Source organism: Salmo trutta, chromosome 4 (assembly GCF_901001165.1).
Source record: "Salmo trutta chromosome 4, fSalTru1.1, whole genome shotgun sequence".
Lineage (NCBI taxonomy): Eukaryota > Metazoa > Chordata > Actinopteri > Salmoniformes > Salmonidae > Salmo > Salmo trutta.
The window spans coordinates 44187739-44208428 of NC_042960.1; the positions used below are offsets into that span (position 1 = coordinate 44187739).

The 20690-nt window shown below is 46.8% G+C and overlaps 1 protein-coding gene across 2 annotated transcripts in view; it reads right to left on the reverse strand.

Annotated features, from left to right (window-relative positions):
• Positions 1 to 8311: 8311 nt before the first annotated feature.
• plpp3 (phospholipid phosphatase 3) overlaps positions 8312 to 20690 on the reverse strand; it is a 42779-nt gene continuing 30400 nt past the window's right edge. For both annotated transcript variants that reach the window (XM_029750901.1, XM_029750900.1), the window contains exons 6-7: positions 14943 to 15119; positions 8312 to 8638 (exon numbers count right to left, since the gene is read on the reverse strand). In XM_029750901.1, the coding sequence (XP_029606761.1) occupies positions 8510 to 8638; positions 14943 to 15119 (306 nt within the window). In that variant the 3' untranslated portion in view covers positions 8312 to 8509. The remainder of the gene's footprint in view (positions 8639 to 14942; positions 15120 to 20690) is intronic.

The window sequence follows — 20690 nt, forward strand, 5'->3', positions numbered from 1 at the left end:
TCAATTAACTCTCAATGTGCTTATTGGATTAATGCAACAGCAAAAAGCATTATTGGAATTTTTAAAAACCATGAACTCTATTTCATGTACAATATTGGAAGATTTAATGGAAGATTTAATTTTCCCATAAAGATCCTGCTTTTGGAACATAATCTTGGGTAAACCAGATTATCACTACTCCCTCATGTTATTGTTCATCGCTGATCCACCACCTACGCATCTAGTCTGTCAGAGAATTGAATGAGAGCATGGAAACCATTCAACTGTCTTCATTGTAATCTAACACCTTCACATATTGGATTTACTAAAACTATGTTAGCACCTTCTAATACCCTCTACATTTCCTCATGAATCTGCCTGTAGTGAGTAGATGTGTTGAGACTGGTGATGTCTTCTCTCTGGTTTGAAACACAAACATGTCAGATGGATGCAGGTGAGTGGTGGAAGGCTATGGTACTCTGTCCTCTCAGAACCTGGGTTCTAACACCACACTGTCCTCTCAGAACCGGGGCTCTAACACCATACTGTCCTCTCAGAGCCTGGGTTCTAACACCACTCTGTCCACTCAGAACCTGGGTTCTAACACCACACTGTCCCCACACTGTCCTCTCAGAACCTGGGCTCTAACACCACACTGTCCACTCAGAACCTGGGTTCTAACACCACACTGTCCTCTCAGAACCTGGGCTCTAACACCACACTGTCCTCTCAGAACCTGGGTTCTAACACCACTCTGTGCACTCAGAACCTGGGTTCTAACACCACACTGTCCTCTCAGAACCTGGGTTCTAACACCACACTGTCCTGTCAGAACCTGGGCTCTAACACCACACTGTCCACTCAGAACCTGGGTTCTAACACCACACTGTCCTCTCAGAATCTGGGTTCTAACACCACACTGTCCTGTCAGAACCTGGGCTCTAACACCACACTGTCCTCTCAGAACCTGGGTTTCAACACCACACTGTCCTCTCAGAATCTGGGTTCTAACACCACACTGTCCTGTCAGAATCTGGGTTCTAACACCACACTGTCCTGTCAGAACCTGGGCTCTAACACCACACTGTCCTCTCAGAACCTGGGTTTCAACACCACACTGTCCTTTCAGAACCTGGGCTCTAACACCACACTGTCCACTCAGAAAATGGGTTCTAACACCACACTGTCCACTCAGAACCTGGGATCTAACACCACACTGTCCTGTCAGAACATGGGCTCTAACACCACACTGTCTTCTCAGAACCTCGGTTCTAAAACCACAATGCCTTCTCAGAACCTGGGCTCGAACACCACACTGTCCACTCAGAACTTGGATTCTAACACCACACTGTCCCCTCAGAACCTGGATTCTAACACCACACTGTCCTCTCAGAACCTGGATTCTGACACCATATACTGTCCACTCAGAACCTGGATTCTAACACCACACTGTCCATTCAGATCCTGGGTTCTAACACCACACTGTCCCCACACTGTCCTCTCAGAACCTGGATTCTAACACCATATACTGTCCACTCAGAACCTGGTTTCTAACACCACACTGTCCTCTCAGAACCTGGGTTCTAACACCACACTGCCCTCTCAGAACCTGGGTTCTAACACCACACTGTCCTGTCAGAACCTGGGTTCTAACACCACACTGTCCTCTCAGAACCTGGGTTCTAACACCACATTGTCCACTCAAAACCTGGATTCTAACACCACACTGTCCTCTCAGAACCTGGGTTTCAACACCACACTGTCCTCTCAGAATCTGGGTTCTAACACCACACTGTCCTGTCAGAACCTGGGCTCTAACACCACACTGTCCTGTCAGAACCTGGGCTCTAACACCACACTGTCCTCTCAGAACCTGGGTTTCAACACCACACTGTCCTCTCAGAATCTGGGTTCTAACACCACACTGTCCTGTCAGAACCTGGGCTCTAACACCACACTGTCCTGTCAGAACCTGGGCTCTAACACCACACTGTCCACTCAGAACCTGGGTTCTAACACCACACTGTCCACTCAGAACCTGGGCTCTAACACCACACTGTCCTGTCAGAACATGGGCTCTAACACCACACTGTCCTCTCAGAACCTCGGTTCTAAAACCACAATGCCTTCTCAGAACCTGGGCTCTAACAACACACTGTCCACTCAGAACTTGGATTCTAACACCACACTGTCCCCTCAGAACCTGGATTCTAACACCACACTGTCCTCTCAGAACCTGGATTCTAACACCATATACTGTCCACTCAGAACCTGGATTCTAACACCACACTGTCCATTCAGAACCTGGGTTCTAACACCACACTGTCCCCACACTGTCCTCTCAGAACCTGGATTCTGCCACCATATACTGTCCACTCAGAACCTGGGTTCTAACACCACACTGTCCCCACACTGTCCTCTCAGAACCTGGATTCTACCACCATATACTGTCCACCCAGAACCTGGGTTCTAACACCACACTGTCCCCACACTGTCCTCTCAGAACCTGGATTCTAACACCATATACTGTCTACTCAGAACCTGGGTTCTAACACCACACTGTCCTCTCAGAACCTGGGTTCTAACACCACACTGCCCTCTCAGAACCTGGGTTCTAACACCACACTGTCCTCTCAGAACCTGGGTTCTAACACCACACTGTCCTCTCAGAACCTTGGTTCTAACACCACATTGTCCACTCAAAACCTGGATTCTAACACCACACTGTCCTCTCAGAACCTGGATTCTAACACCACACTGTCCTCTCAAAACCTGGGTTCTAACACCACACTGTCCTCTCAAAACCCGGGTTCTAACACCACTCTGTCCACTCAGAACCTGGATTCTAACACCACACTGTCCTCTCAAAACCTGGGTTCTAACACCACACTGTCCCCACACTGTCCTCTCAGAACCTGGATTCTACCACCATATACTGTCCACCCAGAACCTGGGTTCTAACACCACACTGTCCCCACACTGTCCTCTCAGAACCTGGATTCTAACACCATATACTGTCTACTCAGAACCTGGGTTCTAACACCACACTGTCCTCTCAGAACCTGGGTTCTAACACCACACTGCCCTCTCAGAACCTGGGTTCTAACACCACACTGTCCTCTCAGAACCTGGGTTCTAACACCACACTGTCCTCTCAGAACCTGGGTTCTAACACCACATTGTCCACTCAAAACCTGGATTCTAACACCACACTGTCCTCTCAGAACCTGGATTCTAACACCACACTGTCCTCTCAAAACCTGGGTTCTAACACCACACTGTCCTCTCAAAACCCGGGTTCTAACACCACTCTGTCCACTCAGAACCTGGGTTCTAACACCACACTGTCCTCTCAGAACCTGGGTTCTAACGCAACACTGTCCTCTCAGAACCTGGGTTCTAACACCACACTGTCCTCTCAAAACCTGGGTTCTAACACCACTCTGTCCACTCAGAACCTGGGTTCTAACACCACACTGTCCTCTCAGGACCTGGGTTCTAACACCACATTGTCCACTCAAAACCTGGATTCTAACACCACACTGTCCTCTCAGAACCTGGGTTTCAACACCACACTGTCCTCTCAGAACCTGGGTTCTAACACCACACTGTCCTGTCAGAACCTGGGCTCTAACACCACACTGTCCTGTCAGAACCTGGGCTCTAACACCACACTGTCCTCTCAGAACCTGGGTTTCAACACCACACTGTCCTCTCAGAATCTGGGTTCTAACACCACACTGTCCTGTCAGAACCTGGGCTCTAACACCACACTGTCCTGTCAGAACCTGGGCTCTAACACCACACTGTCCACTCAGAACCTGGGTTCTAACACCACACTGTCCACTCAGAACCTGGGCTCTAACAACACACTGTCCACTCAGAACTTGGATTCTAACACCACACTGTCCCCTCAGAACCTGGATTCTAACACCACACTGTCCTCTCATAACCTGGATTCTAACACCATATACTGTCCACTCAGAACCTGGATTCTAACACCACACTGTCCATTCAGAACCTGGGTTCTAACACCACACTGTCCCCACACTGTCCTCTCAGAACCTGGATTCTACCACCATATACTGTCCACTCAGAACCTGGGTTCTAACACCACACTGTCCCCACACTGTCCTCTCAGAACCTGGATTCTACCACCATATACTGTCCACCCAGAACCTGGGTTCTAACACCACACTGTCCCCACACTGTCCTCTCAGAACCTGGATTCTAACACCATATACTGTCTACTCAGAACCTGGGTTCTAACACCACACTGTCCTCTCAGAACCTGGGTTCTAACACCACACTGCCCTCTCAGAACCTGGGTTCTAACACCACACTGTCCTCTCAGAACCTGGGTTCTAACACCACACTGTCCTCTCAGAACCTGGGTTCTAACACCACATTGTCCACTCAAAACCTGGATTCTAACACCACACTGTCCTCTCAGAACCTGGGTTCTAACACAACACTGTCCTCTCAGAACCTGGATTCTAACACCACACTGTCCTCTCAAAACCTGGGTTCTAACACCACACTGTCCTCTCAAAACCCGGGTTCTAACACCACTCTGTCCACTCAGAACCTGGGTTCTAACACCACACTGTCCTCTCAGAACCTGGGTTCTAATGCAACACTGTCCTCTCAGAACCTGGGTTCTAACACCACACTGTCCTCTCAAAAACCCGGGTTCTAACACCACACTGTCCTCTCAAAACCCGGGTTCTAACACCACTCTGTCCACTCAGAACCTGGGTTCTAACACCACACTGTCCTCTCAGAACCTGGGTTCTAATGCAACACTGTCCTCTCAGAACCTGGGTTCTAACTCCACACTTTCCTTTTCAAAACCCGGGTTCTAACACCACACTGTCCTCTCAAAACCCGGGTTCTAACACCACTCTGTCCACTCAGAACCTGGGTTCTAACACCACACTGTCCTCTCAGAACCTGGGTTCTAACGCAACACTGTCCTCTCAAAACCTGTGTTCTAACACCACATTGTCCTCTCAGAACCCGGGTTTCATCACCACATCTATTCAGTTATGTTCAGTTCTTAAAAGACTTCTCTCTCCTGAGCTGAAAACAGACTTTACTGCAGAGAAAATTACATTGCCTGTTTCTCACTCAGTAACACAACATAACGCTATACACTCTCACACATTCACACACACACCCAGGCACGCACACACACACACTTGCTCCTCTGCTCTGCCAAAGTGTGAAATCAACTCCTCTGAGTCCTCTCGAGTTCACTGTGTATGTGTGTGTAAATTACACCCGTATGAACTAAATACTTATAATTACAGTACTTCCAGTCCTATTTCCTATGGTGTCTGTGGTGTTTGTTGTTGACTGGAACTGTTGCTGGTGTCTGTACTAACACATTTTACCTTCAAGAAAAGTATAAACACTATTTTAAAAATGGGAGGTTCTTCTCGAGTCCAGCTCCTGTGCCAAGATAGATGTGTGTAGAATACTACTTTCGGTAACAATTCGCTTTTAAAGTGTTGTTCATGACACATCCATAAGTGTTGTCAATATCTTACTACGCTAATGTAAAGAAACATAGACAAATATAACTCTCAAGTTGTTGCAGTTGACATAAGCTTTTATAACATTTTGGCCACGTTTTGAATTGTGTTATGACACTTATGGACGCTCTTAAGACACTGTTACGGAGTTGTCATGAACAACACTTCAAATGTTACCTTATTTTCATTAGACCCAGTTCAGACATGGAACTGGCTCTACAGACCATCAACATAAACCCATACAGTCAAGACAAGACTTCATATAGTTGTGTTTATAATGGGCTTTTTATTTAAAACCACATCTAGTAGAGCTAAGTACATTAAGCAGAAACAAAAACTTTGCTAATATTTATTTTGTACAAAATGAGACAATACAAAAATACTAAGTGAATTTTAATACAATTCTAGGTTTGTTTTCAACACGTATTAAAAACTTACTACCACAAATCTACAATATTTGAGTTAACTAAATAAAAAAATCTGTAAATAAATGCTTTTTAAGCAGCACTTGGTAGAGAACAGAGGTTGTGGTTTCATAGTGGACAATAGTTAAACATAAGAAATAATATCTTACACAGTTAATTTTTGTGAACTATACATAATTTATATATTTATAAAATGAAAAGGAAAGAGTTTGCCAAAATGATAGGACGGACTAAACGTGATTAGAAAGATGTGCAACGTTTTGAAGTGGTGATGTTGAGAAGATGTCTTAGGCTCCATCCAAAATGGCACCCTATTCCCTATCTAGTGCACTTATTTTAGCCAGAAGTGCATTCTATAGGGAATAGCATGCCATTTGAGATTTGCCCTGAGTAAGCTGAGCTGTAAAATAAAATGGCTGATGGGGAGCAGTTAGTTAATGACATGACTGGACTAGCACTGAACATGTTAAAGATGCATCGTAGCAGAAAATAAAAATATTAAATCCACAGTTTTCTAACGTTCTCTGGACAGGGTCTCAGTCCTCCACCTCTGGCCCTCTCTGACACACACACACACACACACACACACACACACACACACACACACACACACACACACACACACACACACACACACACACACACACACACACACACACACACACACACACACACACACACACACACACACACACACACACACACATAGTGGCACACATTCTTGGCACAGACAATGGTGTGTGTAAGGAGGGTTCATTCTACACACACTACCAGGAGGGTTCATCAAAGACACACAGACACACACACACACACACAAAGACAATCACACAAATACACAAGACACGCAAACCTATACACATCACACATACACAAAAGCGGACACACTGGCACGCACCAACACAGTGACACACAGGACACATACATACATACATACATACATACATACATACATACATACATACATACCGCTAACGAGTGATTGGGTAGGCCAGAGCCCCTCCCTGCCAGCGGAAAGAGCCCCTATCCCATAATGTCCCAGCGTAGCTGTCAATCAACCCTGTGTCCATGGTGACAGACCACACCCCCACATACGCAGCCAATCAAGCGGCAGCATGGCACAGCCACGCCCCCCAGACAGGGTGACAGGTGGCTGAGAGATATTTACCTCCCCCTCCTTCTCTTCCTCTCCCGAATCCCCCCAAACTAATACCAATCAATATCCCTACTCTTTTAACATCCCTCTTTCAAGAACCCCTGCTTCATCCTACCCCCCTCTTTCAGAAAGCATCATCCCAGGTTAGGTTACCCAGAGGGGCAGCTAGAAGAGCCTTGTCGAACTAAGAACTAGACTAGTCCAAACTTCTACTTGGTGGTAGGAGCTAGAGTAGTATGTGTCTGGTTCCTGTCCAGGTCTCTTCCTTCTCTAGTAGTAGTTAGTAGCTGGCATTGGACAAGTTAACTAGTTACAGGTTAACTTTAACCCTCTGCGTCACGTGTCACACTCATTCAATGGAGGGCAGAGTGTCTGCGGGTTTTTGCTCATCCCTTGTACTTGATTGATGAATTAAAGTCCCTAATTAGTAAGAAACTCCCCTCACCTGGTTGTCTAGGTCTTAATGGAAAGGAAAGACCAAAAACCAGCAGAGACTAGGCCCTCCATGGAAAGAGTTTGACACCCCTGCTCTACGTGATCATCAACAAGCGTTCTGATAGCTGCTCCATCGGGTGACGAGTGGTGATGATTGACAGTCAACTGGATTATAGTGCTGTAAGTTATTCTGCTCTATATTGTTACTCATATACTAGATGTGTCGTTTGCTAGTCATTTTGCAGTAATATCGTTCCTATCACTAAGGAAGTTGTTATCCTATGTCAAGGCCTCAGACAGACACTGTCTTTCTTTCCTTGCTTCATTCATTCATTCACTCATTCATTTATTTATTTTTTACACTTTTTTCCCTTTGTGTAGTTACAAAGTGTTCTGTTCCAGTGGCTCTGCACTGCTGTCTGTAACTTCTTGTCTTTAGCTTTTGAGTCTTTTCTTTTTGCTCTAACTTGGGCTCAAATCAGAATAGTAGTAATAACAACAGTAGTTAAAGAATCTGGATAGTGAGAGTGGTCTCCGCAGGGCAGGTCTCAAATAACAGGCTATTTCCTAAGTAGTGCACTACATTTGGACCACAGCGTGTGATAAGTAGTGCACTACTTTGGACCACAGCGCGTGATAAGTAGTGCACTACTTTGGACCACAGCGTGTGATAAGTAGTGCACTACTTTGGACCACAGCGTGTGATAAGTAGTGCACTACTTTGGACCACAGCGTGTGATAAGTAGTGCACTACTTTGGACCACAGCGTGTGATAAGTAGTGCACTACTTTGGACCACAGCGTGTGATAAGTAGTGCACTACTTTGGACCACAGCGTGTGATAAGTAGTGCACTACATAAGGAACAGAGTGTGATATGAGACACGGCGACAGTCTCTCTGGTCGCTACATTCTACTGTCCAATGGGAGGCGAACAGCGCTGTGATAGGCTCCTCGGTCATGGGAAGGGACGGGGCCTGTCTCACACCATGTTGTGGTGGTTGTTCCGCTCGATGATGTCAGCAGGGGGGAGGAGCTCCTTCTTGATGGGGGAGGGAGGGGGGGAGGCAGGCTTCACCCTCGGCTTGAACAGGTCAGATACATAGAACACCTAGAGAGAGATGGAGGGAGAGAGAGATGGAGGGAGAGAGATAGAGAGAGAGATAAAGTACCTACACATAATAAGCAGCTTTTGTGAGGAATTTGACCAGAGGAAATGACTGAATATGGGTCACAGTGACCACAGCCCTACATCATCATCATCCTCATTAGGACTAGAACACAGTGAGCCAGGCGTTTCTCCCTTCCTCAGCCCTCTCTCCACCCTCTTCCTCCCCCTCCCCCTCAGGTAGTGAGCTCACTGTGCCCTAGCGTGGGAGGAAGAGAAACAGAATGCCAGTCTCTTCCTGAGGTCACCACTCTATCCTTCTCTTTCACCCATCTCCTCCCTCCTCACCCCTCTCCTCCCCACTCTTTCCACCCTCCGCCTCACCCTTGGTCTCCCGAGAGGGAGGAAGAGATATGGAGGTCCTGATGACATCATCGGACCAAACAGGAAACTGGGCAGACTGGGCAGGAAGTGGGCCTATGGAAAAGGCTCTTAGCAACGGGATATAACAGCCCTTAGCAACGGGATAGTACGACTTAAGCCCTGAAGACCCCTTCTCTCCTTCACTACTCCTTCCTTCTCTTTCTCTCCATTCTTCTCTTCCTCTTTTCCCCTTCTTTCTCTCCTCCTTACTTCTTTCCTTCTCCCACACATCCAAACAGGCTCAGCTGATGGGGACCGATATAAAGGTGAGGGGTCATATTCCAGACCGCCTGCTGTCAGAGCATGACCTTTAACAACCTTTACTAATGACCTTTGACGGAGTCATGACATCATCATAGAGAGACCCATAATAGACTCTACCAGCTCAACAACACACAAAGACACTTCACTAGACAAAAAGGCCCTGTGTGTGTGTGTGTGTGTGTGTGTGTGTGTGTGTGTGTGTGTGTGTGTGTGTGTGTGTGTGTGTGTGTGTGTGTATATATGTCTGTGTGTGCCTGCGTGCATGTGTGTGTGTGTGTGTGTAGATTCGTACTTACAAATGTAAATTCATATGTGGTGTGTTTGTGTTTATTTTTATTTTTACAGGGACAGTGCACATTAATAAACGTTTCAGTAAAAGTGCCGGTTTTAGCCAGCCGGCTAATTTTCAACCTCAGTCCCTGGGCAGGTTATTAAAAACAATTACAATACAGACAATCATTGAGCAGTGAGCACGCACAGAGCAACATAGAACAAAAAGCAACAAGACAAAATCCATAAAAGCAACTAAGTGTTTCCACACCTCACATGCTACAGACAACATGAAAAGCAGCAATGCACAGCTAGGGATTATGTTCACAAATCTGATTGACCTTTAGCCATTTCTTCATGCTTTTTGTGAAAGTGTGGTAGGTGGTGCAGTTGTGTGTGTCTGGTGGCATTGTATTCCAGACATGGGAAGCTCTCACAGAGAAAGCAGATTGACTAAAGGTGCTTTTCCTTAAGGGAACAATACAGTCACCTCTCATGGCAGACCTTGAAGATCTGCTGCCATATGTTTGGGTTTTCTGTTAAACAAAAGTACTGATTGGAGGGGGAGCCAGGCCATTTAGGATCTTGAATACAAGACATGCGTCGGTGTATTGCACAAGATCTTTCCAACTCAGGAGCTCTGAGGATGTAACAGTGATGATGGCTATTGGGCTTCCTATCAAGCACTTTGAGAGCCTGTTTGTAGACAGACTGAATAGGTTTTAATGTTGCACAGCAAGCTTGGGCCCAACTAGTCAAGCAGTATGTTAAGTGGGGGAGTATCATAGATTTGAAGTACAGTTTGCTACCTCTGTAGTCAAACAATTTCGTATAAATCGGAAATTAGCTAGGTTGAATTTGGTGATTTGAGTTACCCTTTTCATCTGCTTTTTAAAAGAGAGGTTGGAATCAAGTATGATGCCAAGGTACTTAAAATCAGATACCACCTGGAGCTTCTCCCCTGATACACAGACATCTGGCTCAGTAGAATCTGTTGCCCTCTTTGTGAGGAACATGCAGACTGTTTTTTTCACAAACACGAGTCACTGAGCCACTTTGTGACCTGGACCATTACAGTAGTGAGTTCTTGTGCAGTGTGTTGTTTGCTCTTTGCATGCACATATATCACTGTAGCATCTGTGTGTAGCAGTGCTTTGAGCAGAGTGGTGAATGGTATCATATATCTGCCCACTACAGTTAAAGATGTGGGCGGCATTCCAAACCCCTTCCTCAGACGGGACGCATTCCAAACCCCTTCCTCAGACGGGACGCATTCCAAAACACTGTCCTCACAAGGACCTAGTCATCCAATCAGAGCAGGCCTTGTCCCCCTGCTGACCACCTCTGACTTCTAACCCCTGGCTGGTCCAAGCATTATCACAGCAAAGAGGCTTCCTGTGCACACACACACACACACACACACACACACACACACACACACACACACACACACACACACACACACACACACACACACACCACCTCCCAGCCTATTGTGTGAGAAATGCAGACTCAGCAGCAGACACCAGGAGAGTAGGGGAATGTGCGCTCCTAAATATGGTCCTACTGGAAACCTGCCAGCAGAACATTTAAAGGGGGAACACTGTCTCAGGGAGTCAGGGAGAAGTCTGGTGTGTGTAGAGTGTGATAGATAGAGGATGCAGTCATCCCCACTGATGGAGGAGTGTTTCGTCCCTCTATCCCTCCCTTCGTCAGATCCCTCCATCACTGCGTACAGCCTGGCACGGGTCTGCATTTGCCTTGGCGAGATTGCAGTCATATACTATGTTTGACGGCAGTCTGCTAGTCATGTTTAGAGTCCTCTGTCACACCATGTGAATCATCAAGACACTGAGTCAGACAGACATTGTGGCACGGCAGGAAGGAAGTGAGCGTGTCTAAAATGAACAAGCACAGCTCACTGTGTTTTACAGAATACAGCGCCTGACACAAGCTGTGGCTTTCATCAGAACCTACCACAGGTCATAGCGTGTCTAAATCAAACCTCTTGTTCCTACAGATTGGTGTGTGTGTGTGTGTGTGTGTGTGTGTGTGTGTGTGTGTGTGTGTGTGTGTGTGTTTCTAAAGCTAACCCCTCGCTCAGAGAGCGCGTGAGATAGCAGTATGGGGAATTGTCAGAATACATATTGAGACCTTCAACATCACTAACAGAGAAGCCTCTATACAATGAGTATACTAAACATTTGGAGCACCTGCTCTTTCCAGGACATAGACCAGAGGTACTCAACTCTTACCCTGGAAAGTCCAGAGCCTGCTGGTTTTCTGTTCGACCTGATAATTAACCCATCAGTCTAAGCCCAGTCTAAGCCGGGGGAGGGGGTTCTACTAAGCTATACGGAATTGTTTTAAGAAGGTCATGCCAAGGATCATTTACCTATTTGATTTTGGATTTTATATTTTACCAAAAATATATTTACATTTTTTTTTATATAAAAAAGTATTTTTGGCCTTATTGTTATTAGCCCATACAAACGCATTGAATAACAGATTCACTACATGGAACAACAAATCTAAAGGAAGTTTGTTCTGAAGTGTCTCTCCTATATCTGAGAGATATAAGAAAGATGTCCTCGACCGTAGTGCATTAATTGCACACACCTGGTCTAAATCAGTCCCTGATTAGAGGGGAGCAATGAAAAAATGCAATGGAACTGGCTTCGAGTTGAGTTTGAAGGACATACAGTAGACTGGCCAGGTGAATCCAGGTGATATCTATGATCCCTTATTGATGTCACTTCTTAAATCCACTTCAATCAGTGTAGATGAAGGGGAGGAGACAGGTTAAATAAGGACTGTTAAGCCTTGAGATAATTAAGACATGGATTGTGTGTGTGTGCCATTCAGAGGGTGAACGTGCAAGACAAAAGATTTAAGTGCCTTTGAACGGGGTATGGTAGTAGGTGCCATGCACACCGGTTTGAGTGTGTCAAGAACTGCAACGCTGCTGTGTTTCACACTCAGCGGTTTCCCGTGTGTATCAAGAATGGTCCACCAACCAAAGGACATCCAGACAACTTGACACAACTGTGGGAAGCATTGGAGAGTCAACATGGGCCAACATCCTTGTGGAACGCTTTCGTCACCTTGTAGAGCCCATTTTCCAGACGAATTGGGGCTGTTCTGAAGGTGTTCCTAATGTTTTGTACACTTACATGTGTGTGTGCTACTATAGAAGTTCTTCAGGCCTCAGAAAAGGCCAGTGGGTGATAGTGGCATGAACACGTAGGTACCTTAATCACTCCACTGTAGCTTATTGAGAGGGTTAAATACCTCTAAAGTGCTAGAATCACCCTTATCTTCGCCTCCCTCCCTCCCCCTCTCTTAACAGCCCCTCTAAAGTGATCCCAGATGTTTCTTTGTTTCAACTCTGATTGGAGAAGGCAGCAGCGTCGTTAAACTAGCTAAGCCGATAGCCGCGACCTGCAGCAGTGTGTGTGTGTGTGTGTGTGTGTGTGTGTGTGTGTGTGTGTGTGTGTGTGTGTGTGTGTGTGTGTGTATATGTGTGTGTGCAGGTCTCTTGGCTGTCGCTCTAAAGAATAGCTGAGTTCTCTATGAAATACACATATACACAGAGCTAAGAAAACTCTTCTCCTTCTGCCCTTCTCTCCTCTTCCCTATCGCTCCTCCCTCTGTCCTCTCATTCGTACACTCTTAGAAATAAGGGTTCCAAAAGGATTCTGTGGCTGTCCCCGTAGGAGAACCCTTTCTGGTTCTAGGTAGAACACTTTTGGGATCCATGTAGAACCCTCTGTGGAAAGGGTTCTACATGGAACCCAAAAAGGTTCTACTTGGAAGCAAAAGGGGTTCTTCAAAGGGTTCTCCTATGGGGACAGCCAAATTACCTTTTAGGTTCTAGATAGCACCTTGTTTTCTAAGAGTGTAGGTCAAACCCATTATCTGAACTCATTTCAGTATTTGTTGATGTTTCTCTTATTAATGTTTATATTGTTCCAGATGACTGATGATTGACTATGCTGACAGGGCAATAAGAACAGCTTACACAGTTCTGATTGGATCAGAACCTCTCCCACAACCTCTCCTACCTAGTGGAGGTCTGGGCAGGGAAGGGAAGGTTCTCTAAGTTCAGCCTGGTAGGAACTTTCTAAAAAAAGAAAGGGGTGCTGACAGTACCCCTCCCCAGCCCTGGCAATATGTGTGTGTGTAAAGGTTGCCAGAGTGGTGTGTGTGGTAGTGCCAGAGATATGTCAGTAACTGAGTCTAGGCGCCACCATGGCCTCTCTCACTTTATGAATCTAACCATTTCCATTCCTGAACTGAATGAGGGCAAGGCAGGAGTGTTTGTGTGTCATGCTGAGGTGATAAAACCAGAGCAGCCAAATAAAAAAACAAACAAATAATTAACAACCTCATCTCTCTCTCTCTCTCTCCTCACTCAAATGTAATTTTCCTTGGCAACATACGGCTTAGTAAAGCTATGATGGTTACAGTTTGTAGGGATTCTCTCTCCCTCTCCCTCTCTCTCTCTCTCACACACACACACACACACACACACACACACACACACACACACACACACTCCTGGGGAGCTGGCTCCAGGCAATGTGCTATTCATTAAAGGGAATCAGATTCTCTTCACTTCGGAGCCTGTTTTTTTTCACAGAGAGAGAGAGAGAGAGAGAGAGAGAGAGAGAGAGAGAGAGAGAGAGAGAGAAGAGAGGAGAGAGAGAGAGAGAGAGAGAGAGAGAGAGAGAGAGAGAGAGAGAGAGAGAGAGAGAGAGAGGTAGAGCGAGAGAGGTAGGGGAGAGAGGTAGATGGAGAGGTAGAGGGAGAAAGAGAGAGGTAGGAGAGAGGGGAGAGAGAGGGACGGGGGGGTAGAGGGAGGTAGCGAGAGGTAGGGGGGTAGAAATACTGAAAGAGAGAGCGAGGAAAGGGGAAAGGCGGAGTTGAGAGAGAGAAGAACTAGGGGAGAAGGTCTGGAGAATGTCTTGTAGTAGTTTAATGCCTCAATACATTCTCTCTCTCTCAGCCCTCATATCTCTGATTACCTGATCTGGCCTGACTCACAGCAGACTAACCTTGACCTCTGACCTCTAACCCTAACCCTTACAGTCACAATACAATAGATTACTAACAGTGACTCATCACGCAATAGGCCAGCGTTTATTAGTTCTGGTCCTGGGGACCCAAAGGGGTGTACATTTTTGTTTTTTTCCCTAGAACTACACACTTGATTTAAATAATCAATTCATCAAGCCTTTGGAACTGGGACTGAGTGGAATCAGGTGTGCAGTGCTAGGGCAAAACAACTAAGTGCACCTCTTTAGAGCCCCAGGACCAGGATTACCTGTGTTTGTGTGTCTGTACTCACTATGCAGTAGGCCACCAGGGCGCCCTGTACAAAGCCGGCCAGTACGTCTGTGGGGTGGTGCTTGTGGTCGGAGACACGTGATAGGCCGGTGTAGAATGCCATCATCAGCAGCGTGAACTGGACGAGGGGGCGGAGCAACCGGGCACCTCTCCACGTGAACCTGGACTGAAGATAGAACTGATGGAGAGAGGGAGAAAGAGGGAGGGAGAAAGAAAGAAAGGGAGAGAGAGAGTGAAAGGGATTATTATTTGAATGGATGACCACAGAAAGACATTGAGCAGTATGTGTTTGATCTTACACAGACAGATTTATACATCAGATCTGAAGCACATGTGTAGATATGAATTTCATCAGGAGAAATTCCTTGGTAAAAGGGAATACGTGTGAAATATATTGTGTTATATTACTGAGATGAGTGTCTTTAAGAAGTACGATGAAAGATGACAGGGACTGTGTTCTCTCTTCTCTTCTCCTCACCCTTGGACTTCCTGTGTTTCTTCTTCTCCCCTCAGACTTAAACCTGTGCTTCCTGCTTCATATAGCCAGATGCAGAGTGAGTGTCTTTCTACTTCATATACCCAGAGACTGGGTGGGGCATCCGCCGCCAAGGTCTCCCTCACCCCCTCTCTCACCCAACCACTCTCACCAAGTCCTAATAAGCAGACCTACAATAACAACAGCCTTGCCTAACTCCCGCTCCTCCCCCATAATGCCATACACTCCCAGAGGAAGGTATGGAGGAGGCTTCTGGCTCTTCCTGGAAGACAAGCTCATCATTATTGTTGTCTTCGAGGAAGGAGAGGAAGGCACCCTCCCATTCCTCTCTCCCTCTCTCCTCTCAGGGATGTTTAGAGTTCTGGCTTCCGCAGGCAGTGGCGGACTTACCATTAGGCAGAAGAGGCAATTGCCTCAGGCCTGACATCATCGGGGGGCTTCGTGAACTGGTCATAATAATAATTTATCAGCATGAGGCCCCGCCCCATACAGCCGAATAATAATTCAGCATAAAACCAATGATTTCTTTCCATACATATCAATATTAATATAATCCACGTTTTCCTAATAGCCGTCCTGTTTAAATGCATGAATGTAATGCTGTGTAGTGACGTGAATGAATGATCGATTGAGACATATTGAAGCAGGTTACGTTAAGACAGATAAAACAGCACAGCTCGATGGTGGATAGATTATACTGTGTGAGGCTACTCTAGCCGATACAAAAGTCAAGAGCAAAATGATACAACTGATTACATTATTGCGTGCTAAATGTTTCTGATCAGTGATGAGCCAACTAATGAATGAGCTACCACCTCCACTTATTTGACCAGCCAGAAATCAATTAACAAATGATTATCAGACAAGTCACTAAGTCTGCCCCTGTCCGCATGTCCAGGGGGGAAAGGTGAAGGGAAGGAGGGAAAAGGTGGAGACCAAGCAAAAGGAAGAAAGTAAGACAGGAATGTCTGTCCTTCACAGCCATGATGTTTACTAGGCCTACTGAAGCGGTGTCAAGGGCAGTCCTGGTCCTTGAGAGATACAGGCTGGAGTTCCAGTCCTGGTCCTTGAGAGATACAGACTGGAGTTCCAGTCCTGGTCCTTGAGAGATACAGGCTGGAGTTCCAGTCCTGGTCCTAGAGAGATACAGACTGGAGTTCCAGTCCTGGTCCTAGAGAGATACAGACTGGAGTTCCAGTCTTGGTGCTAGAGAGATACAGACTGGAGTTCCAGTCCTGGTCCTAGAGAGATACAGACTGGAGTTCCAGTCTTGGTGCTAGAGAGATAGAGGCTGGAGTTCCAGTCCTGGTCCTAGAGAGATACAGGCTGGAGTTCCAGTCTTGGTGCTAGAGAGATACAGACTGGAGTTCCAGTCCTGGTCCTAGAGAGATACAGACTGGAGTTCCAGTCTTGGTGCTAGAGAGATACAGACTGGAGTTCCAGTCTTGGTGCTAGAGAGATACAGACTGGAGTTCCAGTCCTGGTCCTAGAGAGATACAGACTGGAGTTCCAGTCTTGGTGCTAGAGAGATAGAGGCTGGAGTTCCAGTCCTGGTCCTAGAGAGATACAGACTGGAGTTCCAGTCTTGGTGCTAGAGAGATACAGACTGGAGTTCCAGTCCTGGTCCTAGAGAGATATAGACTGGAGTTCGAGTACTGGTCCTAGCGAGATACAGACTGGAGTTCCAGCCTGGTCCTAGAGAGATACAGACTGGAGTTCCAGTCCTGGTCCTAGAGAGATACAGACTGGAGTTCCAGTCCTGGTCCTAGAGAGATACAGACTGGAGTTCCAGTCCTGGTCCTAGAGAGATACAGACTGGAGTTCCAGTCTTGGTGCTAGAGAGATACAGACTGGAGTTCCAGTCCTGGTCCTAGAGAGATACAGACTGGAGTTCCAGTCTTGGTGCTAGAGAGATAGAGGCTGGAGTTCCAGTCCTGGTCCTAGAGAGATACAGACTGGAGTTCCAGTCTTGGTGCTAGAGAGATACAGACTGGAGTTCCAGTCCTGGTCCTAGAGAGATACAGACTGGAGTTCCAGTCTTGGTGCTAGAGAGATACAGACTGGAGTTCCAGTCTTGGTGCTAGAGAGATACAGACTGGAGTTCCAGTCCTGGTCCTAGAGAGATACAGACTGGAGTTCCAGTCTTGGTGCTAGAGAGATAGAGGCTGGAGTTCCAGTCCTGGTCCTAGAGAGATACAGACTGGAGTTCCAGTCTTGGTGCTAGAGAGATACAGACTGGAGTTCCAGTCCTGGTCCTAGAGAGATACAGACTGGAGTTCCAGTCCTGGTCCTAGAGAGATACAGACTGGAGTTCCAGTCCTGGTCCTAGAGAGATACAGACTGGAGTTCCAGTCCTGGTCCTAGAGAGATACAGACTGGAGTTCCAGTCCTGGTCCTAGAGAGATACAGACTGGAGTTCCAGTCCTGGTCCTAGAGAGATACAGACTGGAGTTCCAGTCTTGGTGCTAGAGAGATACAGACTGGAGTTCCAGTCCTGGTCCTAGAGAGATACAGACTGGAGTTCCAGTCCTGGTCCTAGAGAGATACAGACTGGAGTTCCAGTCCTGGTCCTAGAGAGATACAGGCTGGAGTTCCAGTCCTGGTCCTAGAGAGATACAGACTGGAGTTCCAGTCCTGGTCCTAGAGAGATACAGACTGGAGTTCCAGTCCTGGTCCTAGAGAGATACAGACTGGAGTTCCAGTCCTGGTCCTAGAGAGATACAGACTGGAGTTCCAGTCCTGGTCCTAGAGAGATACAGACTGGAGTTCCAGTCTTGGTGTTAGAGAGATACAGACTGGAGTTCCAGTCCTGGTCCTAGAGAGATACAGACTGGAGTTCCAGTCCTGGTCCTAGAGAGATACAGACTGGAGTTCCAGTCCTGGTCCTAGAGAGATACAGACTAGAGTTCCAGTCTTGGTGCTAGAGAGATACAGACTGGAGTTCCAGTCCTGGTCCTAGAGAGATAGAGGCTGGAGTTCCAGTCCTGGTCCTAGAGAGATACAGACTGGAGTTCCAGTCCTGGTCCTAGAGAGATACAGACTGGAGTTCCAGTCCTGGTCCTAGAGAGATACAGACTGGAGTTCCAGTCCTGGTCCTAGAGAGATACAGACTGGAGTTCCAGTCCTGGTCCTAGAGAGATACAGACTGGAGTTCTAGTCTTGGTGCTAGAGAGATACAGACTGGAGTTCCAGTCCTGGTCCTAGAGAGATAGAGGCTGGAGTTCCAGCCCTGGTCCTAGAGAGATACAGACTGGAGTTCCAGTCCTGGTCCTATAGAGATACAGACTGGAGTTCCAGTCCTGGTCCTAGAGAGATACAGACTGGAGTTCCAGTCCTGGTCCTAGAGAGATACAGACTGGAGTTCCAGTCCTGGTCCTAGAGAGATACAGGCTGGAGTTCCAGTCCTGGTCCTAGAGAGATACAGACTGGAGTTCCAGTCCTGGTCCTAGAGAGATACAGACTGGAGTTCCAGTCCTGGTCCTAGAGAGATAGAGACCGGAGTACCAGTCCTGGTCTTAGAGAGATAGAGGCTGGAGTTCCAGTCCTGGTCCTAGAGAGATACAGACTGGAGTTCCAGTCCTGGTCCTAGAGAGATAGAAGCTAGAGTTCTAGTCCTGGTCCAAGAGAGATAGAGGCTTCTGTGTGAGTATGAGAGCCATTTTCCCACCACAGACTGAGGAATGTCTTAGATAATTTGTTTTGTGTTTGTGTCCTAAGAAAAACGGCAATAAAAAAACAACAATAGTCTTCTCATACGTTTAGTGGTTTCTTAGAAAATTCTACTCAAGAAGAGAGAGGCTTTCTCTCTGACTCACATAATCACTCCGGGACAGATATAAAACACACAACTGAGAAAGAGATAGAGAGAGAAAGAGATTTCCTGCCGTCATTCCGCACCACCACAGAATGCCTGTAGTATTGTTTACTAGCCATCTATTTGAAAAACAGGGTCCTTGTAGTGTGTGCTGATGCGTGTGTCGCTGTGTGTGTGAGTAGTGTACAATCTGACTTGTTGGTCAGTTTCTATTTCCAAGGAGAGTTGGCTATTCTCTCCTCGCTCTTTTACTTCTTCCCTCTCTTCTTGCTCTTCTGTGACTTCACCACACTCCACCTCCCAGAAGACTTGTTCGTGGTTTAAATATCAAGCCTGCGCTCTGAAAGCACCACCTCTCGCCTTCTCTCCCTCTTTGACACTCCCTCTCTCCATTCTAACCGAGAGGCTGCCAGCGAGAGGCGGGGATATATCCAGAGCTCGCCACAAAATACCACACAATACCCCAGGAGGCATGGGCCAACCAAACATGCACACCCAAAAGCCTGTACAGCCCAGCTCAGCCAAGCTAAACCTAACCTAGCCCAGCCCAAAACACTGACTGAGTCACACTGGGTCAGTAGTGAGCATAGTTGTGGAAATATCTGCAGTCGTAATAGAGGAGAAGAGGGAACAAGAGATGGAGGGGATAAAGAGGGGAGGGAGAGACAAAGAGATAGGGGGAGAGTGGGGGGCGTGGATGTAATACTAATTAGTGTGTTGGAAGGATGGAGGCCCCCTGGGGCACAAAGACTGACCTATAAACCACAACAGGTGGAGAGAGGAACGGAAAGAGAGAGAGAGAGAGAAGGGGTGAGGAAGTGTGTTTAGCTGTTAAGAGGAAAAGAGGTGGAGCATCCATCTATTCATCTAGCCATCCATCCATCCATCCATCCATCTAGCCATCCATCCATCTATCTATCCATCTAGCCGTCCATCCATCCATCTAGCCATCCATCCATCTATCTATCCAGCTAGCCGTCCATCCATCCATCTAGCATCCATCCATCCATCTAGCCATCCATCCATCCATCCATCCATCCATCCATCCATCTAGCTATCCATCTAGCCGTCCATCCATCCATCTAGCATCCATCCATCCATCCATCTAGCCATCCATCCATCCATCCATCCATCAATCTAGCCATCCATCCATCTATCTATCCATCTAGCCGTCCATCCATCCATCTAGCATCCATCCATCCATCTAGCCATCCATCTAGCCATCCATCCATCCATCTATCTATCTATCCATCTAGCCGTCCATCCATCCATCTAGCATCCATCCATCCATCCATTCATCCATCCATCTATCCATCTAGCCATCTAGCCATCCATCTATGAAAAGGAAAAGAGGACTTCAGCTCATTAAACCTACTTCCCATAATGCTCTCTGTCATCTGCACTCCATTGTTTCTGTGTACCAGTGTGTGTGTGTGTGT